Genomic DNA, 27,569 nt, shown 5'->3' with positions numbered 1-27,569 from the left:
TCAAGAACAAAGCTTATGAACAAAATGAGCTGTTTCTGCCAGGCTGCATGGCCTACATGGAAGATCTGGATGATGAGTATGTAGACATAGATATTCCCACTACACTTATCTGGAGCAAAGCTGATTGTCCTGCCATGGAGGCCCAGACCACACTGACCACTAAAACCCCCAGATCTTTTTTGGGATAAACTACTATTTAGCCATACATTTCTCACTATTAAATTTAATTTCATTAAATTAATTCCTATATTCCAGTCTGTTGAGATTTGGGATCCTGTCACCCAACATTAGTTATTTTATTCCTAGTTCTGTCAGCTGCAAATCTGAATAGCAGACCACCTATGCCTTTTCTTACATCACTGATAAAAATGTATTTAAACAGTACAGGGCCCAAAACAGATCCCTGCAGTCCTCCACCAGAGACTTCCTTCAAAATTGACACTGAAATATTAACAACTATTTTCAGTTCAGCAATTCAACCAGTTCCAAATACACCTAACTGCATTACTATATATCACATCTTTCTCATATATTCCCCTACAAGGATAGCATGAGAGACCTTTTCTGAAGTCTACAGTACTCTCTTGATCTATTAGGCTAATAACCTGGCCAATAAAGTAAACAGTAGTCTGGTATGACCTGTTCTTTTAAAAAATAATGTGAATTAGAAAATCATTAAAAAATGAATATTTCCACATACTAAGAAGGCTAGAAAAAGAGTACATGAAACTATGAATCTAAACATATAGTTTGGCCTTTTAAAATATATATCAAACTTAACATGGTATTAATAAATTGTACTGCTTACCTTTATCCCCTTCTGAATTTTCTTCTGCTCTCCTCTGGGTATTTTTTTAAAAAATGTTTCATTAATGCTATTTTCTTTCTTGTTAATTTTTTTTTTTTGCATTACTATCATGACTCTCTTCTCCTTCTGCAACTTCCCCACCCAAACAAAAGCCTTGACTTCTAACAAGTGTGACCTGTTTTTCCCAAAGCTACACTAGCTCCTTAGAATCACTACTTCTTCCTCTTGATTTTTACTTCACTATAAGTAACATTAAAGAAGAAATTGTATGGACTGTAGTTTTGGAGAGAGAAGGGTCCTCAGAAGCCAACTAGTACAACTCTCTCCCATGCTCAAAGTCAAACAGGCTGTGACTCTTAAATCCAAATACTTCTTTAAAATTCCCAAGCTATCTATCCATCTAGCTAGCCACACATACACATGTATATATTTTAAACTAGCAAACAAATAAATTAAGTGTAGAAGCATTTCTCCTGAGCTGATACTATCTACTAGTCTGAGAAATGAGACTGTCTACAGTAAAGAATGGAGAAAAAGAAAAAATGCTTATCAAGAGGCCAGAAGGGGAAACCTGGGCACTTCTCCGATTCCCTCTGAGTCTGTCAGCCACATTATATTCTATTAAGATCTGAAATTCGGTCAGCATTAGTATTCCCCATCTCCCAACAAAACAGACCACAACCCACTCTCATTTAGAAGATGGTCTTTAAGAACAGCTTTTGCCAGGGTTATAAAACTGTACATACCCTTTGACCCAGCAATACTACTACTAGGTCTCTACCCCAAAGAGATCAAAGAAAAGGAAAAGGATCCACATGTACAAAAATATTTATAGCAGCTCTTTTTGTGGTGGCCAAGAATTGGAAGTTGAGGGGATGCGCATCAATTGGGGAGTGGCTGAACAAGTTGTGGTATATGAATGTTATGGACTACTGTTGTGCTATAAGAAATGATGAGCAGGCCGACTTCAGAAAAACCTAGAAAGACTTACATGAACTGATGCTGAGTGAAGTGAGCAGAATCAGAACACTGAACACATTAACAGCAACACTGTGCAATGACTGACTTTGATAGACTTAGCTCTTCTCGGCAATGCAAGGACCTAAGACAATTTCAAAAGACTCATGATGGAAAATGCCATCCACATCCAGAGAAAGAGCTATGGAGTCTGAATGCAGATCGAAGCATGCTATTTTCTCTCTCTTTTTTCTTTCTCTTGATTTTTCCCTTTTGTTCTTGTTCTTCTTTACAAGATAACTAATGTAGAAATATATTTAATAGGATTGTACATGTATAGCCTATATCAGATTGCACACCATTTTGGGGAGAGGGGACCGGAGGGAGGCGAAGAAAATTTAGAACTCAAAATTTTATAGAAGTGAATATTGAAAACTAAAAACAAATGAATACACAAAATCTTTTTAAATTTAAAAAAGAAAACTAAACTAAAATAATAATTCACACAGGGCTAAATGATCTCAAAGGTTGCTTCCAGTTCAGAAATTTTATTATGCTGAGGTTTAGGAAGAGCTTTCCTTCTTCCCTACTTCCCTCTATCATGTCCTTACAATCTACCCAAAATACAAATTACAAGTGAATAAAGGAGAAAATTTTTTTTTAAAAAATAGCTTTTGTCAAACATTACGAACGACTGTCTTTGCTATGCCTCTCAGAATTTACCTACACACACACAGGCCTCCTTCATCATCAACATTATTCAACAAATATTTATATGAAGCACCTACTAAGGGCATTGTGCTAGGTTCTGGAGATACAAAGGAAAAAACAAAATAGTCCCTGGCTTTAAAATCTTGAAGTGTATTCAAAGCCTTAATGCAAGCCTGGTAGGACTTAGCAGAACCTACACTCAGCTGTCACAAGTAGCCCTTGAAAATCCAGGGCCATCTCCATGCCTCAAGGAAGCTCAGAGACAGGCCTTTAGTAGAAAATGGCTTCATTTCTTTGTTTAAAGTAGCATACAAATTCCCCGACCAGACCAACCCATACTGAAATATAAAAATTAATTATATCAAATTGAAATTATTTTTAATCATGAACTCTTTTGGTTGTTCCCTGCCTTCTAGAATCAATTATACGAAGACTTGAAATAAATCTCTCAAGAGGATTTTTACTGAAAAAGTCACTGGAAGTAAGAGAACAATGATACTGTACAGGAACCAGCAAACAGAGATGCCTGCTCCCTTTGATCCCTAACCCCTGGCTTTAATGATCCATGGAACACACACTAGTCAATATGCTCGAGTTCATGGGCTATTAGGACTGTACTATATGGGGAGGGGGGAGGAAAAGAAATAAGCATTTAAGGGCTTACTAATATCCTAGTGCTTTACAAATATTGTCTCACTTGATAGTGTATGTATAGATACATACAATATGTGAATTGCGAATTTTCTAAGAATTAAGATAAACTATATAACACTAAAACAGTATGGAACACAATCCAGAAAGCATTTTGGATTTCTTGGGACCCTAGTCACTATAACAAATGTCAATTCTTTCACAACTCTATAGAGATGGAAGGTATGCTTCAGGTTCAGTCTAATGATGCAGCAGAATTTATTCCAAGATAATACCATCCTGGACATTAGGACATTTACTCTTCATTTTTCTCTTACAAAAACAATTTTCTAGTTTTCTGTCAGTATGGATTCTAGATAAGCTCATTGTATTTTTCTAGATTTAAGTCTGGGTAGCTTCTACCATATCTTCAGTCTTTGTTCACTTCATGGCCTCAAAAGAAACACATTTCTCTCTGTAATAATTCTACAGAAAATCACTGCAGCCCAATGGCTGAGGGACAAAAGAGATTTTAGATAAGCAAGTGGCACTTTGTTGGTCTCTTGTCCTACTTGTTCAGAAAACAAGAGACTAGGTTCAGTTGGTCTCTGATAAAACAGAAAGTAACTAGAAAGTCGATTTCTGAAATTTTCTGGCAGCAGTAAATCACAAATTTAGACTGAATAAGATGAGCTAAAAAAAAAAACCAAAACACTTTTTCAAATAAAGGGCTACACGAACTACATTTCATGGAAATGAGTACTCAGGAAAATAAGAGAAAAAATCAAAGAAGGCTGTAGAGTTTCGGCCAATGAGTCAGAGCTCTTCAATCTTTAATATAGTGAAGTAAGGACTTCAATCAGGTAGTCGGACTCCTCCATGGGGATGTTCTGAACTTGAAACAGTTTCTGAGAGTTTTCATTAGCTTGCCATTCCCTAAATAAAATTATTGAATTATAGTTGGTCACTTCCACAAAAACAAAAATACAATAATTTTTGTGTTCTTCTCAACTAGAACCTTCAAAATACCAACATAAATATCTAAGATCTATTTATAAAGTATCAGGTAGCAACTGTCCTACCCATATGCTACTTGTAATATTATTAGTATTAATTGTAGCATTAACATTTCCAGTTTTTTGCCCTAAAAACACTACCACCTCTTCTTAAATACATACACATGCACATGGAAACTTAGCAAACACTAAGTAAAAGGGTCCAGTAAACATGGAGTCTATCTTCATGTTGTATCATCTGGACCTGCCATTCTAGAATTTGAAACTTCGTTGTAGAAATTTAGGGTGGTACATGACATCTGGGGCAGCATAATAATAAGCTTCCAGATCATAATATAGAATGTCCTCAAAGTAACTGCCTTTTGCCTTTACCTGGCCCATTGGTCTGGTGTGCAGACACTGACATGTCATATTAGGGACCTATAAATAGCTGACTCAAAACGTGTAATAATGGTGGTCTTGTCCTGTTCTAATGTAGTTTTATCTCAAAGTGTCTCTGAAGCTTAATGTACTGTGCTATGTAAATATTTTATTGATTTAACACTGGTTTAACTGTCATTACCTCAATGCCAACACACCTTTAGAGATCGAATGCTAAAAAAGGTACCTGACCAACCTAAACTGATTTAAAACTCTGAAAGAACTATAATGTGTGGAGACACCTTAAGTTCTGTGTGTGAGGAAGAAGATAAATAAAAGTGAATTTAATAAGTGAAAAAAAAAAGGACAGGTGTGTGGATCACTTACCTAAATAGCATCTTCAATGCCTCGTATAGGGCCTTCCACAAAATAAACTCAATAAACACCTATTATACTGAATAGTCAGAATCTGAGCTCCAAGCTCATTTGGTTCAAAGATATATGATCTTATCAATCTTGGTATTGCTGACATAGATTACAATCTTCTCATAATTTAGGGAATCATCTTTGAGAGATGCTATGGCCAAAAAACTTCAGCACCTTGTGGCCAGCCAGGTAAGGAACCTCTCCAAACTTAGCCAGGCTAATCCTTGGACGACAGACGTACAGGTAACCATCAGAGCAAACACAAAACCTTTCTGACTTCACAGGACCTATGACTCCCTGACCCATCAAAGACTATGCTTCACAAGGTCATCTAATGGGTTTACCTAAAGTGCTTATGGATAGTTTCATTTGCTCTTTCCTACAGAGTGACAACCCTTCTTTGATTAGTCTATCAAAGGAAAAGGGAATAATGAACAGCTTGGAACACAGAGGTGGCCCTGGTGCATACGGCACTGGACTTGGAGTTGGGGAAATCTGAGTTCAAATCTGGCCTTAGACACGTACTAGCTGTGTGACCCTGGGCAAGTCACTTCACCGCTCTCTGCCTTGTGTCCTCATCTGTAAAATGAGGATAATAACAGCACTTACCTCCTAGAGCTGTTGTGAGGATAAAATGAGGTAATATTTATAAAGCACTTTGCAAAACTTAAAGCAATATGTAAATACTAGCTACCATTTTCTGTTCCTACTAAGTCAAATTTAAAATTTTTATAACAAAGTAAATTTATTTCAACAAATATTTATTAAGATAAATTTAATTATATTTATCTTTAAAAATACATTATTACACAAAATAAAACTGATTTTTAGATTATCTGCTCTTTTAGATTTCTCCAGAAAACTGTTTTTCAGGAAAAATTGAATTGACCACTATTTATGAATCTGCCTTAAGCATCATTTATTGCTTGTCATGAGAAAAATGTTTAAATAACATTTTTTTCCTTAGAGAAAGAGTGGCTGGGGTGGGGGAAAGGGGAGAGATGGCAGTATAATGTTTCAAGAATTTTAGATATGAGTGCTTTCTCTTTGAAGAAACACCATATCCAAGTTAAGATTAATTGCAGTATTGCCAGGATACCAATACTAACTTAATATATGCTACTATAGCAATTATTTAGAAATCTTTTATTACACGTGCCCATTGAGTTAAGTAGATTTGTCAAAGGCAAATCACAGAGAAAAAGAGGCTCAGAAAAGTTTTCAGCTGTTGTTTTGGAGTGGAAAAACAAACCAAAAGCAGAAGCATTTTTAAGATAGTCTAAAAAACAGCTGAGAAATAAAAAGTATTTCAATAGTAACGTGATAAAGGGTCTCTACCATCGGGTTAAAGGACATCATCACTAAATCTGACTGCTGAGAGCAGGTGTGAGACTGGTGATTTTCATTAAATAAAATATAAACAGCCTTCAGCTCAAATGACTGTCCCAGACTTGACTGGGTCACAAAGCCCTTCACATAGCCACGTCTGTCAGCACAGGATTTCAAAAGCTAACTCAAGCACACATTGCTCAATAAAATGTATGTTTCAAACAATAAATTAATGTTAGTTCTCATTCTAAATAGTCACAAATACACATTTTTATTTGTAAGATATGGCAGTAGATATTCACAGGCTAGGGAGAAAAACTAATACGTAAATTAGTCATGTTTTTCATTTAGCGGCATCAAAAAGTAATCAATTTTCTACAAAATGCAGAAGAATGAAGTGCTCATTTTAATACAGGAGGTTACTCCTTTCTCCATATCGTTTCAAAAGAACAAGACTCCTCCAATACAATCTGAAACTATGAAGAACTATCTTTAAATTGGAAAAATCTAACAGTTTCATAATTTTTGTTATCCTAATTTCTATATATTGAAAATTTTTTATCACTAAGTATTTAAAATTAATTTTTAAGACACCTAGTCAAACTGATACAAAACTATCCCTCTTTTAAGAAAATAATAATTTTCCAATAGTGTAAAGCTTTATTAATTCAGATTACAAATTCAGAAAGTGAGATCATCAAGAACTGAGCTAAGCTGAGTCTTCCTTTTCTACTATATCTAAGGCAAATTTGGAATATTTTTTTAAAGATGCTAGTCAGTTTAATCTACTTAAGTGAGTTGTTATTAAGGACCCTTAGCACATTATCTGATGCAAATTGTTGTTTCAGTTGTGTCTAACTCTCCATGACCCATTTTGGGATTTTCCAGGCAAAGATCCTGTAGTGTGTTTGCCTTTTCTTTCTCCAGCTCATTTCACAGATGAGGAAACTGAGGCAAACGGTTAAGTGACTTTCCAGGGTCCTTCTCAAAGAGCACCAATGATGTCATGAGGGTGATAAGTATTGGAGGCCAGATTTGAGCTCCATGAAGATGAGTCTTCCTGACTTCAAACCCACTGCACCATCTAACTGCCCATTTGATTCAAAAGGTACTACTAATTATAAGTTTTATTTACTCAATTAGGCAAGCCTTTCAAAATTCCTATTTTGAAGCAATTTTTTAGCTGTTCCACTTTTCATGTATGTCGATAATGATAAAAATTCACTTTCAAAACATTCTATAACTGAGTTTTTCAATAATAAGTGACAGAAATTTCTTCAACTGGGGAGATTTTTATGTAATTTTAACTAAAATATATCAAGTGAGGAAATCTTGTAGCAATAAATGTTACATGTAAGTGAAAAAAGATGCCATTCTTCTATCTGGGCTATTATTACAACTAAGAAGAAACGCAACTTTTAGAGATATTAAGAGAGGGTCTAAGTGAACACTCCTCAGAATATAGGCTTTCCATAATCTAGGTCCAGGCTTAGCTTTCCAAGTTCTTCTCTATTCCCCAAAATGACAAGACAGGATAATTAGCATTTCTACAGCTCAATATGGTTTGTAAAGTGCTTTAGAAGTGTTATCTCACAACAACCACTCTGAGGTAGGTGCTATTATCATCCCCATTTTAGAGATAAGGAAACTGAGTTAAGTCACTGGCTTAGGGTTGCACAGCTGATAAGTGTCTGAAACTAAATTTGAACCCGTATGTTCTTGGCTCCCAGTCCGTCTCTCACTTCCACTGCATCACAGAGGTGCCCAGCTCCCTCTGCTCCCCTCCCCACTTCTGATGGTCCACAACTAAGTCTCGTAGCCATAATACTTTTGTTCATGCCCTTCCCCCTCCACAAAACCATCTGTCTGGCCCTTTCTTCTCTCTTTATCAAGATCCCACTCATCCTTCAAGGTGAAGCTCAACTCCCACTTTTTAAGTGAACAAAAAAAGAAACGGGGGGGGGGGGGGGAGGGGAGTGAACCTTTTCCTAGTAGCCCCCAAACCAGAGATCTCTCCCTCCTCTGAACACCATAACCTTTCTCCCACTGACGTGGCCCTTATCATTTATTATTCTGTATTTTGGATAACCTTTCCCCAGGTCAGCAGTTTCTCTCTTCACCCAGATTCTAAACTCCTCATGGGCAGCCGGTGGTCACCCTTTCCTTTCTATCTTCCACCACACCAAAAACAACAAATGTAGCTGACTGACTGATCTCTAGAGACTAGCTCTCCCTGGCTCACTACCAGGTCGGTGGCTCTTGGCTTGTAACAGCACCCCAGCTCTCTCTTTTACAGGGGATGTTTGTTGCACAGGGATCATGCTCCAAGCTCCGATTTTGTTTCAAGATTCCTACAATTCTTACTGAGCCACTAGATGGCGCAACAGTGCATAGAGCTCTGCGCCTGGAGTCAAGAAGACTGTCCTGAGATTCTACTGGCTGTATGACCCCCAAGTCATCTCACTCTGCCTCAGTTTCCTCATCTGTAAAATGCGCTGGAGAAGGAAATGGCACACCACTGTATATTTGCAAAGAAAACGCGAATGCGGTTCAATATCAACACCAACAAAGAGTTGGACACAACCTAAACAACTGAGCAACAAAACAATCCTTACTGGCAATAAACAAAGTTAATACGAAAGCCCAGAGAGAGAGTTCATCATCCCACAAAGTATATATGCTTAATGCTATATGTTGGCTAGTTTGCTGCTCACATGTATACTTGTTCAGTTGTATCTGACTCTTTGTGACCTTTTGGGGGCACAGATATACTGGAGCAGTTCTCCACTTTCTTCTCTAGCTCATTTTACAAATGAAGAAACTGAGGCAGACAGCAGTTAAGTGACTTGCCCAGGGTCACAGAGCTAGGAAGTGTCTGAGGCTACATTTGAACTCAGGTCTTCCTGACTCCAGGCCCAGTGCTCTATCCACTGGGTCACCCAGCTGCCTCACGGTGTATACTACTTCATTGTTTAAAACCACCAATAGAAGTGGGGTTGAAATAAACTGAATTTAAGCACAAATCAGTTTATCTTGTATTTGCTGTACTTAATTGCTATGGGTACAAGACATGGAACACTCAACGTAAACAACCTGTTAGCATTTTGATTCATTAAGAGATTAAACTGTTAAACATGAAGAGGAATCACACTATCTAGTTTTTGTTTATTCTGGTCTTGAAATAAGGGCACCAAGCCTGAACCAATATCAGGTCCCTATTTGGGTCTAAAAAATGACAAGCACGAATACCACCAGCTGGGGTTATAGGAAAAACTCAAACAACAGATCTGTAGAGTGTGGGCAGAAAGTATCTTTAAGCCCTCCCTCCACATAATCCCTGATCTTGACAAGCATACCCCTTAAATCCCATCTCCAACATTCTCCAATAATCTGTTCTAGCTGGCTATGGATTTGGAGCCCCACAGCAAGGAAAACAGAGATACTTGCAGGACCCGACCAGCTGTCTGAAGCAAGTTAATTTAGCAACCTGTTTACAGCTGGAGAGAAAACCTATCCCAACACAGATGCCAACTTGGCAAAAGCTTCATGAAATCCTGCAGGGTCATTCTGAGTTCCAATGGTTAACAATAAATACTCACCACCCCCATGTGCACGTGCGGCTACAATCCCAAGCAGAGCATGCAGCCGTTCACAGTTTGGGTTACTGAGGCTCAGACATAGATATATCTTCAGGGAATTTAAGCTTAACAACTGGGCTGTTCCCCCCACCCTCCTCCCCCATCCCGGGGAGAGTAGACATTAGTGAAAGGGTTCATGCATTTCCCACCTCGTAAAGAAAAGGAAGTGCTGATGGGAAGGAAGAAAATTAAGAGCTTATTCACCTGATACCCAAATACTTCACATATGACAAATTCCACAATTTGGAACCTTTTGCGGAATGTGTTTATGCCACTTAAAACTGCTTACAGGAGTCTTAAACTGTTAGCAACGGCCTACATCAACTCCCTGCTGTACACATACAAACTTTGAGGCTTATTACAAGGTATTTTTGTTGACAGGGTTATTGGATCCTGTTAAATTAAACCTCCAGAGGTGCAATTCTGAAGCATAAATCACAAAGGCACATTTGAAATAATGACTGTGATGGTAACAATTGCTGAGATTACCCTTAAATAGACATCAAGAGGGACTAGATTCATGGCAAGCTCTCCAAAGAAATTCAATCAAAGTTAAATCAACTAAATTGGAAAAACTTCCTTTATTTGCCTGAATGTGTCTTGGTCACTCGGTTGATGTTGATTATAAATAATCACTTTACAATGAGAAACCTATGTAAAAATATTCAGATGGTAATATTCTAATCCTCCTTTCCTGGAATATAAGGCTGAGCTAATAGGAAGTTGCAGGGCTAATATACTTAAAAACTCACCAACCCTTACCAAACAAGGAGGCCAAAATTTAAAAGTGCTCAAGTTGAGAAATTTTAGAAAATTTTATACCAAAAAATCATTAGCTTAAGCTGCTTACTATTGGCCAAATTCACTTAATGTAAATGTTCAAATGAAGTTGGTGCCAGATGTCACTGAGGTACTCGGTGATCAGCTCAAGGTGTCACACCAATGTTCACCTCAAGGAAACATACATAACAAATACTGTGCTCTGTTCTTGAATTAAACAGTAATTCCTGCTAATCTCTGGCTCTTGGGAAACAAAAGTACCTGGTATAGCAATGTTCCCTGATAGAGCAAGAAGAACCAAGTGATCACTTTAGACTTAGTGCTATAGAGAAATTCAGAAATGCAAGTTTCATCCGGATAGCATGGCTTTAAGACGCTCAATCTATTTTGGGAGCAGGCGGATAGACAGTAACATTTGACACATGAAGAATATTCATGACTTCGTGCTTACGTGAAATTCAGTTGTGTTGAGAATGTGACGCCCATCTGGACTCCAACATGAAGCCACCAGTCCGGCTGAGCCCTCATCTATCTTACAGTGCCAGTCAGGCTGTTCTAAGGACCAGACCTCAATTCAGTCAAGAGAGACAGAGAAGGAAAAACTGTTAAGTCTATAAAAATTCATCTCCTCAAGGAACCAAAAAATAGGAAAAGGAAGAATTCATCATCAAAAAAGTACATATCACAGAATTCAGGAAATCTGTAAACATCCGCTATCATGAAGGACTGGCGCTGGATTCCACTACAAAAGTAAGCCGTAACTCTTGGTGATTAAATCTACTTTATTTAACATTTAATGAGTTAATAACACAGAATGGAAGGCATCCCTAATGCCTCATTCACCAAAACTTCAAGTCATTAACAAAGTGGCTGCATTTGAGATTTTTCAAAAATATATACCACCCAAATTGCTGCCTAATGATTTCTAAATATTTGTAATTCTTAACCTGATTTCACCTAATAAGGATTATTTGTTTTATGCCTATATTTGTTTATTTATATTATATACACACATATGTGTGCATTGTATATATATATATACATATATATATGCATATGTATTTATATATGTAAATTCTGTCCTAGCTTTGGAAAAAAATCAAGAGTTGTTACATGAGCCCTAAAATATAGACTTTATTTTCAATCATGTTGCCAAATTTATTCTAGCATAGACCCAAACAACACTGCTTTTCCAAAATAAATAACTGGGAAAGTTTAAAAATCTGAGTGGAGCACATGGGCTTGGATAAAAATCACACTTACCTGTACTAGCCCTCGTTTGTACATAGCACACAGTATAAAGAGAGAGTCTGCTGACCACTCTAGGTGTTGAATCTGGTCCAGGCATGTGTACAGCTGAAAGATTTGGAGAGTGCTCACATCTCGAACCACTAAACGGTACTGGACACATGAAGCCTAAATATGAAAAAGGTTAAGTTTCATAAACCACATACCAAAGTAATAAATGTCATAAAAGGCCAAGACTTTTGTAGAGGGTAAATTGGTCTCCTTCTGAACTATTAATGTCTTACATATCATATGCTATGTCTATCGGTTTTGATGTTTATTCTGAGCTATACAATCCATTATAAAGATAAAAATGTTTAAACAAAAGAAAAAAGGGGGAAAGGAGGGAAGGAGGAATAACTCCTGCAAACCAGATTTGAAAATTCCTTTGGAGGATAGCAAATCTCCCCCCATAACATCTTTAACAACTCGCAACAAAATCACAAATATATGATCTTGTACTTCTCTCCTAAGTATATTCCAAGGGCTAGACTTGGTATATACAAGAAATAGTGCAGTGCAGTAGATTAAACAATGAACCAGGAAGGAGGGGTGGCTCCTGGTCCTACCATTGTTTGTCTCTGAGACAATTTAAAATAATAACACGAATCTACCTCAAAGGCCCTTAAAAGGAGTACCCAATAAAAATGACTAAAACCATTACTACGCGCCAGGAGAGTACTCGGTAACAGTATATACTCAATTAATATCTGCAGAATTTAAAATTGTGACTATATTACACAAATATACATTTATCTTAAACAATATCTAATACAAAATTAGCAATTATGTTTAGTGACCAATAGTTCTTTATTAAACAAGCATCTACTGTTTTTATCTCCATAAATATTTATAAAGGCTATGTCTACAGGCAAAAAATAATTTCTTTGTGCCTCTTTTTATACATCTCAGACCAAATAGTTAACACTTACCCTCCTACAATGTACCTTATAGACATGCTAAAAGAATGAGATATCTGTGAATCAGTCTGAGCTGGCATTGAGGCATCATATTCAATAAATAATTTAAATTAATTTGGGGGATCCTACTATTAAAAAATGGTATGTGATGAGTTCACATTAACATAAAAATAGTTTAGTAATCTCACATACATAACAGTGACAGTCTTTTAACACATCTAGAAATGTGCTATGAGAGAACCCTTGGAGTAGTTAAGAGTGCTGGATTTCAAAGCAGACGAGTTCTAGTCCCATCTCTAACACTACCTGTGTGCCCACGAACAAGTTACTTAACCTATCTTTGCTTCAGGCAACTCTCGAATTACAAGTTATATCGGAATTGTAATATGTCTGGGGTAGAGGGAGTTTCCATACTTGAAGTTTCCAAACCAATAAAATTACAAAGTCCTTTAAGTAAGAATGTGAAAATTTTTCATTTGTGTTCTCAACAGAATCTAGTACATTAGAACCCCATTATTCAAGTTCTATGAAAACAGAAGCTGTTCATTCCATATTTATTGAACATCTGTATCTGTGCCATATCGACTCACTTATAATAGATTTAGATTTTTTCCCCAAAAGAGTCAGTCTGAGACAACATACCCACTTGGTCTGTCTCCAGTTACATATTAGGCAGCAATTATAATGTATTTTTGTTATTTTCCATGCATCAAAGTACAATGTATTTTTGTTCATAGTACAAATAAAAACAAAAGAAAAGATAACAAAGAGGAAATGAATACAGGTGGGCTTATGCTATATTTACTCATAATGGAAGACTCCATTGTGGTTAATGATGGAAATTAAAATATGCAATTTTAACTTTAGGATAAATATACTTCAACTCAAGCTATTTTCCATAAAATATTTCAAAGTTATCTAAGTTTATACTATATAGCCTGAATTAAGTATCCAAAAAACTAGGAAACTATTAATGGTTTCGTTGAAAGACTAGAATTTATTTAAGAGCAGGTGCATTATTGACTTATTCTAAATAAATTTGCAATTTTACAAAGATTTTTTTTCAAGACTCTCATACCTAAGGTCAGTAACAATTTATTGTGGGAAAGGGTAACGATTGTTATTTTATTTACTTACACAAAATTGTCTCTGTAGCCCAGGAGAAAAGCCAGCTAATTGCATGTGGACTACTAATACATTTTGTGTATGTATCTGCAAGACTCAGATCACTCAGTCTATTCTAAAACATTTATGTTATATGAACCCAAGCTTCTAAAAAATGTGAGTGTTCCATTAGCATCAGCTATATTTTAATAAGCATCTTTTGGAAAACATGAGAAAACTACTGTTACTCATTCTTTCTTTATGTGATGGGATCTTTTTATCAACATCTGAAAAAAATATTACGTAATAAATTCAGCTTTCTCTCAGGTATCTCAAACTGGTAATATGCAGCCATTTCATTCAGGCACTAAGTTGGGGCAGATCCTTCAAGAGTATTAAAGTATTAGACACATCTTCCATCTAATGTTTTAACTAAACATTAACTAAAACAGTGATGGCAAGATTGCCAAAATTAGGTAAGCATCTGTCATTACCTCTCTTTACATATAAATGTCACAGATGACACCAAACTGTAATCACTTGTTTATACCAACTGAATGGACACACCAACCTCATACCCCAAACACAAGCAAACAGCAAACCCTTAAGGGACAGTTCTGAAGGTGCTGTTTGACTAACACCTGAACCCTAAATTTTCTGCAATTTTAAATCAAACCCAAAAAAGATAAAAATATAAATTCATTAAGTTACAGTTGCCAGAATCTGTGCTAGACAAAACGTGTACAGAAAGGCCAAAGCTGTTCAGTTAGTACTAACTGAAGTTATTTATTAGAATGACAGACATCCAATATATTTCTGTGTGGAATTTATGAGTTAAGACAGGTGATGTCTCCATATTAGGTTGGTTTTTTTCTATTACTCCAAAGATATTATGCAATTATAATGGCATCTGTCCAAAGCTAAATTTTGTATCCAGGAAAGGGCTTTGTCACACAAAGATCTGCAATCCCAGAAATGAAAAGTTCAAATCCCAACCATCCTAAAAACTATTTTTCCTCGCCAGGATAGAATGTAAGCTATTTAAATCATTTACTTCAAACGTTCCTGAATATAGAAAGAAGGGATAAGGGAAAGTAAAGTGACCAAACGTATACACTTAGCAAAAGTGAACCAAAAAAAAACCCAAACTAGTTCTTGGCTCTTCTTAGTGGCAGAAAAACTAGATTCCATGGGCTTTGGTCACAAGCACAGTAAATTTGAATTCCATGACAACTGCTGGCCAACATCATCCCACCATGTGGATGGGTGACTTTTTAAAAATTTTATTTAAATACCAATAGCTTAAGCATATTAGAAAAAATATTGAGTCAAGAAGTTTTTTCCTCCTGTCCCAAGTTATATGAGGGAACTGGGGGCCATGTGAGTGGCAATGACCCACTTCTGTCATCAGACCAAGTGACCTAAGGTCATCCTCGTTTTACTCAACTCCTATAGAGCCGAGAATATTGGAGCCAGCACTTGGCAGGGTTTGTTTTTAACATTTATCAGATAATATTCTGTTACAATTATCTGCACTAGTGTTTTACCCTTATCAGGTTATCACTGAGAGCTCAGTGAAGGAAGGCACCATGTCTAATGTAAATTCTCCATGTCCAGCATCTTGCTCAGTGTTCTGTACCCAAGGAAAAAAAGTATGGGGCCTTAGGGATCACCTGACCCACGATCACAGATTGAAAGTAAACGAGAAGTAATCTAGTCCAACCTTTCATGTTACACAGAAGGAAACAGGCCCTGGCAGGGGAAGCAACTTGTTCAAGGTCCCACAGACAGCAGTGGGCAGAGCCAGGTCAGTAACCTGGGTCCTCTGATTCTCATCTAGCACTACACCAAAGTACACCTAACCAAACCCCCTCGGTTTACAGAGGAGGAAAATGAAGCCAAGAGAAGTCAGCGGGATTGCCTAATGCCACACATCAAGTCAGTGGCATTAAAACCCAGCCTTCCTGGCTTCTAGCTCAGGGTTCTGAACTACTCATCTGAAATTGAAGACCACAGTGTGACCAGCAATGGCCTAAGTGACCACAGCAACTCACCAGGAATTTCCCATTGGGAGAGAATTTGCTGAGTTGATTTGAGAGCTTAAACACTTCAGAAAAATTCATTATAGATGCAAGTGCTGGAGTTGGCCAATGAACTAAGGCGCTAAGGGCCCGGGAGACTCTGGAAGGCAAAGGACACAACAATGTTTCTTCAGGCTGTAGCTGAGACAAAGCTGGCAATCCCTTGGAGGAACAGAATGTGCTCCAGCACCCAATGGCTGAGGGGGCCTCACACAATCTGAAAAGGACAGGGCCGGGACTCAAACACAGAAGGCCAGTGCCCCTGCTGCACTTAGGGAGGAGATGGGCAGAAAAAGCAATCAGGTGGCTGACTGTCCCAGAGAGAAATCCTTAAGGGACTGATGGACTCACACTGGTAGAGCTTTGGGGATTTGTCACACACAGGGAGACTCTATCTAGCTACAACAGGAGAAACAGTGAGGGGCTAAGGTGGAGGAGACTGAAGGAAGGACCGAGAATGACACAGTGCCAACCACCAAGAGAACCTTCAGTAGGGGGAGAACCTCTTCCCTATTCACAAAGATTCTCCTACTTAAAAAGAAAGCCTAGGCTATAGGAAGCTCTGACGGCCAATCTCACACATTTAACAGCCACTCGGTCAACTACCATTTATTAAGCACCTACTATGTGCCATGCACTGTGCTAACTGCCAGGGAGACAGAAAAACAAAAAGGCAAAAGACCATCCCTACCTTCAAGAAGCTGACATTCTAAAAAGGGAGATGACCTGCAAACAATTATATACAAACAGGATACAGACAGGATAGTGAGCTGAAGTGAAGAAGTGGAAGCGAGATGAAGAAACACTGGAGAAGGCATACCAATATTGTCATAAACAGAGAATCCTGGATGAGGAGAATCCCACATAGCTTCACTCTCTCCAGCACACAAAGAGTGCTGGGGGTTAATTTGGGTGGGAGAGATGGGGGAGGACATATATCAGCCGTGGAGAGTTTAGGAGGAGGGAGACCCAGCTAATGTGACAGACACAGTGGGAGTCTGGGAGGAGTGTAAGCTCCTTGTGGGCAGAGACTGTCCCTTGCCCCAGCCTAATGCTTCATATGTAGTAGGGTTGCAAGGTATTTAGTACAGGCCGAAAAAAAAATGAAGATGGCCCTAACAGCTTCTCTCAAACAAGGACAAAGGTACCTTTACAGACAGGAAAAGGTCATTGGCAGTGGGGAGGGGGCACCAACGACCTCACATAAACAAGGAACCTGGGAAGAGGGGGCAGGGCAGTGTCTCTCAGACAAACACACAGACAGACATAGACAGAAGCAGGGAATGCCCACAGGACAGGGGCTCAGGCTGGCTCTGCCTCCCTGCCTTTCCTCTCTCTCCTTCCTTGTTTCCCTTTTTTCTGTCTCTCCTTTTTCTCTCCCTCTCTTCCCCCATCACTTTCTATTTTGTCTCTTCTCTTTTTCTTTTGTCCCTTTCCCTTGTCTTTCTGTCTCCTTATCTTTCCTTTCTTCCTGTCTCTGTCTCTCTCATCCATTTCCCTATCTCTTTCTCTCTCCCCACCTGTCTCCTCTTCTTTCTTTCCATCTCTCTCCCTCTTTCTCTCATCCATCTCCCTGTCTCTTCTGTCTCTCTTGTCTATATCCCTATCTCTTTCTCTCTCTCTTTTTTCTTTCTCTCCCCTCCTTTGTCTCCTCTTCTTTCTTTCCGTCTCCCTCCCTCTCTCTCCTTCTTTCCCTCTCCTCTCTCTCTCCCTCCTTCTCTGTGTTTGTCTCGCTGTCTCTGTCTCCTCTCTCTCTCCTTCTGTCGCTCCCTCTCCCCCACCCCTCCCTCTGTCCCCTCTCCTCCTCTTTCTCTCTCTCCCTTGTGTCTCTCTCACTCTGTCTCTCAGTCTCTCCTCTCTCTCCCCGCCCCCTCCTCTCTCTCGGTCGGTCCGTCTGTCCCGGGTCCTGGGAGGGCGGACGAACGGCCGCGGCCTGCGGGGAGCGGCCCAGGCCGGGCCCCTGGGAGGACTGGAGCCCTCACCGGTCCCCCCGGCGCCGCCGCCTCTTCGTCCCCCTCCTCTCGTCCTCCTTCTCAGCCGCCGCAGCCTCCTAGAGCCTTGGGCCGCTGCCCCAGCAGCTGCACCAACAGACTACTGGACGGCAGCGGGCCGGAAGTGGGGGAAGGCGGGAGATCGTCGTCAGCCTATCAGGGGCTCAGAGTGCCGAACGGCATTGTGGGGGTTGTAGTTTTCTGCCGCCGGCTCCCCTCCGCCCTTCGGCTAGCGAGGAGGGGCGGGGCCAGGCTGACCTGGCTGACCTATAGGGGGGAACGATGGGGCGGGAGAAAGAGGGAAAGAAGCAGAGCAGGGATGGATATGTAAGCCGCCGGAGCGTCTGGGACTCGCCTCGCTCGCGCTCTCACCCGCGCTCTCACCTGCGCTCTGGCCCCCGCTAGGCTGAATGAATGACTGAATGGTTACCTATTTACGAATCGCTTACTCTGTGCGAAGCAAGCCCCGAGCGTAAGTAACGGAATACAAACACAAAAATGAAACCAGTCCCTGCCCTCGAGGAGCCACAATTCTAATAGCCAAATCACACGTTTAGAGCAGAAAGCGATCTTAGAGGCCGCGAAATCCGACTTCCACCTCCACCGCAGTTTTACAGACGGAGAAACTGAGGCCCGGAGGCGAAGTGACTTAAGTGCAGAGGAACACAATCCTCGCCCTCAGGAGGCTTACATTCTAAGTGGTGGACCCTAGATTTAGATGTGGAAGGGATCTTAGAGGCCATGAAAAAAAAATCCCTACTCGGTAGGGGCACTGTGGTTAGACAAAATTTTTTAGAGATGACGAGTAGGACCATAGGAGAGTAGATTGCATCACTTTTCCCATCAGTACGTTCGATTACCGTTATGGAACTGTAAAGTTGGTGGGGCGGGGGCCGGGACTCGGGAGGCGAAACAAGGGTGACTGGAACCCGGGCCTGGATGAAGCAATCCCCAATTCTGTTCATCGGGGCTCAGGGTAGGAGTTGCGGGCAGCAAAGTTAAGTCAAAGTATGACTGTGCTCCTGTCTAAGGGGAAACAGCCTCATTTCTTTCAAGAGGTATTTTAAAATACAGATTTAGAGCTCAAAAGACATCAGTCCAACTCCTCACTTTATATGTATCTGTAGTCAGTCTATCAACTGGCATTCATTAAGTTCCTACTGTGTGCCGGGCACTGTACTAAATATGCTCTATATTCACAGTCAGTGACCGACTCTTGAAAGTGAATCGGCCTGTTCACCCCGCTTAGTTCCGAGCCTAGCACACTGGCTAGCCTATAGGCAACTTAGTAAATATGTGTTGATTGGTTGACGGATTGATTCAGTGAATGCATTCAATTGCTACTACCAGTCTTGGGATTTAGAGCTGGAATCAACAAACATTCACGGAATAACTACTATGCACCGGGCTCTATGCTAGGCAACAAGAAACTTGCTAACAACAATAAAAATTTTCTGCCCTTGAGCACCTTGCATTCTTTCAGAGAAACAACATATATGCACATGTATAAATACAAAGTAATTTCAGATCGTGTAGGGTAAACGTCTTTAGAAATTATTTATTCTAACTGTCCCTCCAAAGCTCAGTCCAAGTGAAGCCTTCCCTAGTCTTCCCATGCCGTTTGTGCCTCCTCTCCGAGACTGCTTCCTATATATTTTCCAAATACTTCTATGTGCATATGTTGATTCCCCAATACAATTGAAGTTGGGGGGTGGGTGGGCAGGAACTGTTTATTTTTTGGTTTTGCTGCCCCAGGACCCATCCTATAGCACGAGGGAATGGTCCTGGGATGCAATCAGCCCTAGTAAATTTCATGAATTATTGACATTATGGTGACTTGTTCGGGGTAACACAGGTGGTATGCATCAGAGACAGGACTTTACCTAGGTCTTCTTGCCTTCTAAACCAGCTCTAACCACTATGCCAAGAACCTAGTAAGGTATCTGGCATGTAGTAAGTCCATAATAAGTGCCTATCAGTTGATTGCTAGCATGATGCACTGGATAGACAGATGGGCCTGGAGTCAGGAAGACTGGAGTTCAAATCTAGCCTTCTACACTTACTAGCTGTGTGACCTTGGACAAATTACTTAAATTCAGTCTGCCTCAGTTCTAGTTTCCTCAAATGAAACATGGGAATAATAATGGTACTTAATAAATGCTTATTCCCTTTCCTTTAATTGTCAGTTTAATAAACCAACAAATTAATTAATTTATTTCATATGCTTTTAAAAAATAATCCATTCTTAATCTGACCTTAGGGAATCAATCAACAAGCATTTATTTTTAATGCCTCTTATTTGTCAGGCACTCTACTAAGCACTAGAGATAAAAAGAGGGAAAAGCTAAAAAAAATGGAGGAGAGGAAATATGAATTTTAGAAAGATGGGAATCTCTGTTCACAGTCTGGGGGAGAAATGAAACAGAAAGTTTTCTTCAAGACTTCAGTGGATTCCTGATCTCATTCATCCATGTACCCAGTCATTCAACAAACACGTATTAAGTGGCTGCTCGATGCAAGGCACTGTACTAGCTAGCTAGAATAGAAAAATCTGAGAAAAAGCAGCCTCTGTCCTGAAAGAACTTATATTGTGTTGGAATAATGTTGGGATTCCCTTCAAGGGCATAGTCCCAACTAGTCCCAGCCTTTTGATCTTGGGGAGGCAGGGCCTCTTGTCTATATCCTCCCAGAATTTTTCTCTTGTCAGCCCCTCTAATGTTGTTTGGGCATTCCTCCAGAGCTGGTGATATTCCGTGGGTAGCAATGGAGCATCCCTGGCCCTTGCTGCATGTGCAGCCCATTATTTTTCTGGGCATACATCTCCCCGAAGCTTTTTTTTTCTGTTGTGTCCTAGAGAGAAATTATCACTTGTAATTTATTGAAGCCTGCTTAAGACCCTTCATTCATCCCTCCTGGAGAGATAGTAACAGATACCTGTAATATTCCATGAATGAATAATATGGTATAAGGGATGCAGAGTCAGAGAAACTGGGGTGCAGCCTCAGTTTTCCCATTTTTACTTCTTCTGGAGTAAGGCAGACCCGAGTTCAAATGTGACCTAGTTGTGTGACCCTGAGCAAGTCACCTCATCTCTGCCTGCCTTAATTTCTTCTACTGTAAAATTGGGATAATAATAGTACCTACCTCCCAAGGTTGTTGTGAAGACCAAATAATAGAATATTTGCAAAACACTTGCCAAACTTTAAAGGGCTATATAATGCTAGCTATTATTAACATTATTATTTCTTATATAATCTTGAACAAGTCTTTCCCAAGTCTAGTGCAATCCAACATGCATTTATTTATTAATCACCTACTATATGCTTTGGTGCCTTAGTTTCCTCAATTCAATCCAGCATGCATTTACTATTAAGCACTTACTATATGATTTTGGTGCCTTAATGTCCTCATATGTCAAATGAAATGGTTCAACTTGATGGACCTCTGAGATTGCTTCTAAATTCCGTGATCCTATGACTGAATGGGGACCTGGGATGCAGAACAGAAGATATCCCTTCTTGATATCCCTTGATATCCCAGAACTCATCCCTTAATGAGTTCCTCTTTTTATCTGGTGAATTCTTTCCCCCACCCCCAATTTTATTTACTTAGAGTGAAAGCATCTCTTGGATCCTCATTGATGTGACAGATGTCGATTTGAGAGCATCCTGAGGATAGATTTAAGTTGTCCTCAATTAGTCCCCCTATTCCTTGACACTTGCTTTATGTGGTAGTAACCTCAAACTCTCCAAGGGGTCGGGAAGAGGAAACTGGAAAGGGTCCAGTGCCCTAAAGCCTCCATTCTAAGTTGGGCATTGCTACATTCAGACCTTAATGGACTTCTCTGGTGTTTTGATAAGCCCTAGGGGCCAAAGCCACGGGGCTTAGTTAAGCCAGAGTACTCTAGACAAAACTTAGAGATCTTGAAACAGACCACAGCTCTCCTCCCCTCCAACCCCCCCCCCCACCCAATAGATCGAAGTTTCTGTATTTTTTTAAATGGCCAAATCAAGACAATGAACAATTGTTGAGTCATATCATGTGCCAGGAATTGTGCTAAGAACAGGCATATAAAGAAGACCAAGAACAGTCCCACTGCCTCCAAGGAGCTCTCAATCAAAAAGAGGGCAATGTTGCTTTTTGGGTCCTACCGGATTAAGTGGTCCAGTGCAACTCAACAAACCCTTAGTGAACAAATGCCTCTTGTGTATTGAACCTGGTGAGGTTTCTCATAGGATCATAGATTTAGAACTGGAAGGGACCTACCTCTAAGGCCATTTAGATCAACCCCTTCATTTTAGAGAAGGGGAAACTGAGGCCCAGAATTGCCCAAGGTCACACAGCTGACCCAAGGTGGGATTTAAATGCAGGTCCTAGGCCTCCAAATCCATAACTCTTTGTTGTTGTTGCTGAGTTGTGTTCCACTCTGGGTGATCCCATTTGGGGTTTTCTTGGCAGAGGTACTGGAGTAGTTTGCCATTTTCTTCTCCAGTTCATTTTACAGATGAGGAAACTGAGGAAAACAGGATTAAGTAACTTGTCCCAGGTCATACAACTACTAAGTGTCTGAGACCTGATTTGAACTGATGAAGATCAGTTCCTGATTCCAAGCCCAGGGTTCTATCTACTGTGCCACCAAATGTCTCACAAACATTTATTAAGTACCTAACACATACAGAGCATCTGATTGGAGTCTTCTCTTCATTTCTCCAACAAATGTTCAACCAGCACTTACCTGTACACAGAGAGAGCACTGTGCCGGATGGTATGTCCATTCCCTCATAGAGTTTACAGTCTAAGTAGCTGAGATATGCATGAAGGACTTCAACAGTCTACCAGTGTACCAGTATGACAGGGGTGATTGGGATCCTGTATCATGGACTAGATCTCCCCAGGAAGTTCAAAACACACCGAGGAGGATCCTGACTGAATTTCTAACCAAAATTGTTTAGAATGACAACCCAGGTCTTCTGACTAGAAAGCCAGTGTTCAATTATCGGAAGCTCACTTTCTCTTTGGAATAAGCGTGCTAAGCCTCCAGCTAGTGCATGCCCCACAAAGGACAATTTTTAATTCGAATTTTTGTAAGCTCATTCGAAATCCCACAAAAACTTTTTTTTTGGGGGGGGGGGAGGAAAGAGTGACAGGGGGGCAGAAGTATTTCATTTTGAGCTCGTATTCACCAATGCTTCCAAAAGTCCTTCAACTGCTTCCCCTGAAATGAAGATGACCCTGTTTTCTAGGAAGTTATGCCAAAGTTTAGTAAGCTGGAAAAAAACAAACACGTAAATCTACCGTCCCAGAACTCAACGAAATACAGAACGCTCATCACTAATTCGGTCATTGGTTTTTGAATTTTTTTTAGCCACAGCGATTTTCACAGACCATCCACTAAGACATGGAGGGATTTCAATCTTGACTGAGATAAGACTTACTTTCTTCATCTTTAAAATAAGGCAAGGTGGAAAGGACTAACTAGTTTCTGAGGACCCTTTCAGCTTTAAAACTACGATCCTAGACCCCAGATCCTTGAAGGGAAAAGCCGTTAATATCATAGATTTAGAACTGGAAGGAATCTTTCTGACCACCTGGTCCAGGATTCTTAACCTTTTTGTGTATCACGTACCCTGTTGGCCCTCTGGTAAAGCATCTGGACTATTGTCTCATAGTATTTTAAAATACACGAAATAAATACATAGGAAACCGATTATATTGAAATACAGTTTTCAATTTTTTTAATTTACACAAGTGCACGGACTCCACATTAAGAACCACTCCAATTCCATCACTTTACAAATGAGGAAAATGAAGCTAGAGAGGAGAAAGGAGTTAGTTCCGGTCACATAGTGACATAGTCGGGATCCGAAACCAAGCCTTCTGCCCCCAAATCTAGTGCTATTTAGACTGCATGGCATGTGGATAACATCCAGTGGACAGTAAACATGACATGGTTAGAGTTCTACTCTTACGAACACTTGTAGCTTTCCAAAGCTGGGAGCCACCCCGGGCTATCCTATTACGAGGTCCAAAAGAAAATCAGAGAGGAAAAGGCACCTGCGCAAAATCGCAAGGTTCGTTGGCTTTAGGGCAGGAACTGTCAGGGCTCCATTTTTCTCTTTCCTGGAAGTTCTTTAAGTACTTTTCTGCACTTTCTTTTCCTGTAAAGCAGGTGAAGGTGGTTCCAACCCCTCATTCGCACTTGCTGAGGCTGGGGGCTGGGGAGCGGGGGAGGGGGAATGTTCTGAGAAGCGTGGGAAGCTCTGACTTTGAGGAAAGCCCCGAGTCGCTTTCTAGGGACTTCCACTGAATGGGGAAGGGGCCAAGCTTTCTTCCTCCACCCCAGCCTAGTACCCAAAGCAGGCGTGAGTCGCACCTGCCAGGGCGCACTGGGTGGTCCCTGCGCTCTGCCGTCCTGGCCCAGGCAATTTGGGAGTGAGAAATGAGATTCACCAGAGGCAGGGAATGAATGGTCACTCTTACAGTGCAGGTGAGTAGCCCAGGTTAGCAATAGTCCGTTTTTCCATTCAGGATCCTTGTAGACAAAGGCTCCTTGTTTCGCTTTTTGTCTTTGAAACTGCTCAGCCCAGTGCAGTATCTGCCACACAAAAGGTGCTTAATAAGGCCGTATCTTCCACAGAAGAGGGGTTTCGTAATTTGCTTGTGGATTGGTAAATTGGTTGTGTATTATAGTTGTAATGGGCAGAATTTGGAGTTAGAAGATTTGGGTTCATAGGCCAATTCATAACTTCTCTGGATCTGTTTCCTCATTTGAAAAACGAGGGGGTTCCCCTTTCTGAATCTGTGCTATCTTATGACCCTAGACATAGAGTCTTTTGTGTGTGTGGCCTAAAGGGAAAGAGGTTGAAGAGGATCCTGAGGTCAGAGAAGAGGGTCTTCATGTAAAGTCTTTTACAACCTGACTCCAGTCTATGTTAAGAGATTTATTATATATTATGACTCTTCATGCACTCCAGGGGTCTAGTGAAACCGGTCTTGCTGATTTTTACACCTGATTTCTGTCTCCTCTCTGCTTTTGCACTGGCCTCCTTGGAACGCATTCCCTGCCCCTCCCCACTTCTGCCTTTGACAATCTCTAGTTTCCTTCAAGTCTCATCCCAAGTACTACCTTCTGCACAAGGCATTTCCTGATTTCTGCTCGTCCTTCCCCCCCCACTTGCAGCCAACCCCACCAAATAACCTTTTTGGCTTGTATTTTGTATATACTTAAGAGTTGTACACAGTATCTCCCCACATTGCATGGAAATTCCTTGAAGGCAATTTCAGTTGTGTCTATGTTCGGCATATACTAGTACTGAATAAAATGCTCTCTCTACCCTCCTTTCCTTTTTCTCTCCCTCCCATCTTTTTCTTCATCTTCTCTCCCTTCCCTTCTCTTCTTCTTTCTCTCCCTCTCATTCCCCTTCCTCCCTTCCTCTCTTTCCCTCCTTTCTCCTCTCTTTCTCTTCCTTCTCCCTTTCATCTCCTCTCTCTCCTCTCTTTCCCCATCTGTCTCTCTCTGTCCCCTCCCCATCCGTTACCTGAGTGTGTACATGCATATAAGTGTGTGCCACCTGCCTGAATTGTCAAAGGGTAGAGGATGAATGAGAGGGTGAGGGCGGAATATTCAGTGGGGGAAAAAGTGAAACCAGGGGACCACAGCTGAAATCCCAACTCTGCTACTTGATACTATGTGACCTTTAGAAAGAATTCGTTTCCATCTTTGGGCTTCAGTTTTCCTGTCCATAAAATGAGAGGTTGGACTGTATGTCATCTGAGGTGCTTTCCAGCTCCAAACCTAATAAAAACTGACATTTATATAGAGTTTTGTTGTTTGCAAATCAGTTCACATACATGATCTCAGTTGAACCTCATAACCAATCCAGTGAAGGGGGTGGGGGACTACAGGTCATTTTTATTCCATTTTGCAGATAAGGAAATTGAGGTTAAGTGACTTGCTCAGGGTGGAACAGCTAATAAATATTGGAGGGGGGAGCTTGGCTCCAGTTGCAACAGTCCAGACTAGCTAGCCCAGGGGTGGTGAGGCCACAGGTTCCCTGGGCAGTTGGGAGCCCAGAGAATATATGGACCAATTCTGAGTTTTGAAGAGTGATTTGTAGAAGGCCTGGAAATGTGCGGGAGTGGAGTAGGGAGAGGGGAGGGAGGGAAAAGATCATTCTCCTTGGAGGGTTGGGGGAGATTTCAAATCCAATACCCTCAGGAAAATTCAAGATCAGTATTCCTATACCCCCCCACCCCACCCCACCCCCTTTCCAGGGAACAAGAATAATAACTTAATTTTGTAGTGCTTTGCTCACAGCCTGAGTTGGAAAGTAATGCCAAAAATATTCAAATACACAAATGAGAATTTGAAAAAAAAATGTTTTACATGAAACTGACACCTGCTTTTTAGTTTGGCTGTATGTATACAGTAATCGTAATAAAACCATCCCGTTTCCCATAGCCCCTTTTATTCTTGTGCTCATTTTCCTGATATTTTAAAATAAGAGGTGTAGTTGTTTTTGTTGCTCTTACCCCAATGGATCTATGATTGCCTCAGGAGCTATCCTTTGGAGATTCCTCCAAGGACTGCAGATGGAAGCCTATTCAGGCATGCTCTTCTATGGGAATTTTGTCCATCCCCTTCCGTAGGTACAACCTAGAGAGTTGTAGTCAAAGTTGGAGTGGCCTTTCTTGATTTCTCTAGACAGCCCAAGGGTAAAAGCCCAGTATCTTGGGGGGCCACCTGTCATCCCTCACCCTTCCTATCTTATTACCCTTCTGCCCTTCCTATCATATTCATCTCTTTGACGCCAGCTTGTATACTCCTGTTCTTCGGGGTTCCACCTTGGTAATAAATTGCAGCCTGATCACCTTGACTAGGTCAGAGTTTTTAGAGAGGAAAAAAAGTTCAAATGAAGTGAACAACTTCCCACTGAGACTCAAAACTCTGGACTTAACCCCTTCAAGCCTGGAACTTCCTCCCTTCCTGGTAAATGATTGATGATAAAATAGTGCTTCTGCATCCTTTTACATCTAAGACTGGCTCCATTCATTTCATCCTGGGGTCCTCCAATCCTTGCCAGGCCACCACCCCTACCCACTGTGCACAGGCACTCCGCCCCTTTTCCTAGTTCTGCAACCATAATTAAAATAACTCTGTCTTTGCTCCGGGGATAAGGTCAGGTGGCTCAGTAGATACAGCACCTGCCCTGGAACCAGGAAGACCTAGCTCAAATGTGGCTCAGACACTAGCTGTGTGACCCTGGACAAGCCACTTCACCCTGTTTGCTTCAGTTTCCTCATCTGTAAAATGAGCTGGGGAAGGAAATGGCAAACCACTCCAGCATCTTTGCCAAGAAAATCATCCAAAAGGTTCAAGAAGAGTCAGATATGACTAAACAACGACTAATTTTCCCTTTGGCTCGCGCCACCCCCCCCCCCGGTTTTTCAGAACAAAATACTCTTTCCTAGCCATCAATCCCCTAAATGTGTCGTCTCTCCCAATTAGAATGTAAACTCCCTGAGGGAAGG

General features: G+C 40.6%; 1 protein-coding gene across 1 annotated transcript in view; it reads right to left on the bottom strand.

Moving 5' to 3' along the window:
- WRAP73 (WD repeat containing, antisense to TP73) overlaps window positions 1-18,169 on the bottom strand; it is a 41,940-nt gene extending 23,771 nt beyond the window's left edge. The window contains exons 1-4 of the mRNA XM_036743430.1: window positions 18,030-18,169; window positions 16,021-16,147; window positions 11,919-12,071; window positions 11,107-11,223 (exon numbers count right to left, since the gene is read on the bottom strand). Coding sequence (XP_036599325.1) covers window positions 11,107-11,223; window positions 11,919-12,071; window positions 16,021-16,089 — 339 coding nt within the window. The 5' untranslated portion in view covers window positions 16,090-16,147; window positions 18,030-18,169. The remainder of the gene's footprint in view (window positions 1-11,106; window positions 11,224-11,918; window positions 12,072-16,020; window positions 16,148-18,029) is intronic.
- Between the last annotated feature and the right edge of the window lie 9,400 nt (window positions 18,170-27,569).

The sequence above is a fragment of the Trichosurus vulpecula genome, chromosome 2, assembly GCF_011100635.1.
Source record: "Trichosurus vulpecula isolate mTriVul1 chromosome 2, mTriVul1.pri, whole genome shotgun sequence".
NCBI classification, from domain to species: Eukaryota; Metazoa; Chordata; class Mammalia; order Diprotodontia; family Phalangeridae; genus Trichosurus; species Trichosurus vulpecula.
The sequence above is the reverse complement of the archived record's forward strand: the minus strand, read 5'-3'. Positions and strand labels throughout refer to the sequence as shown.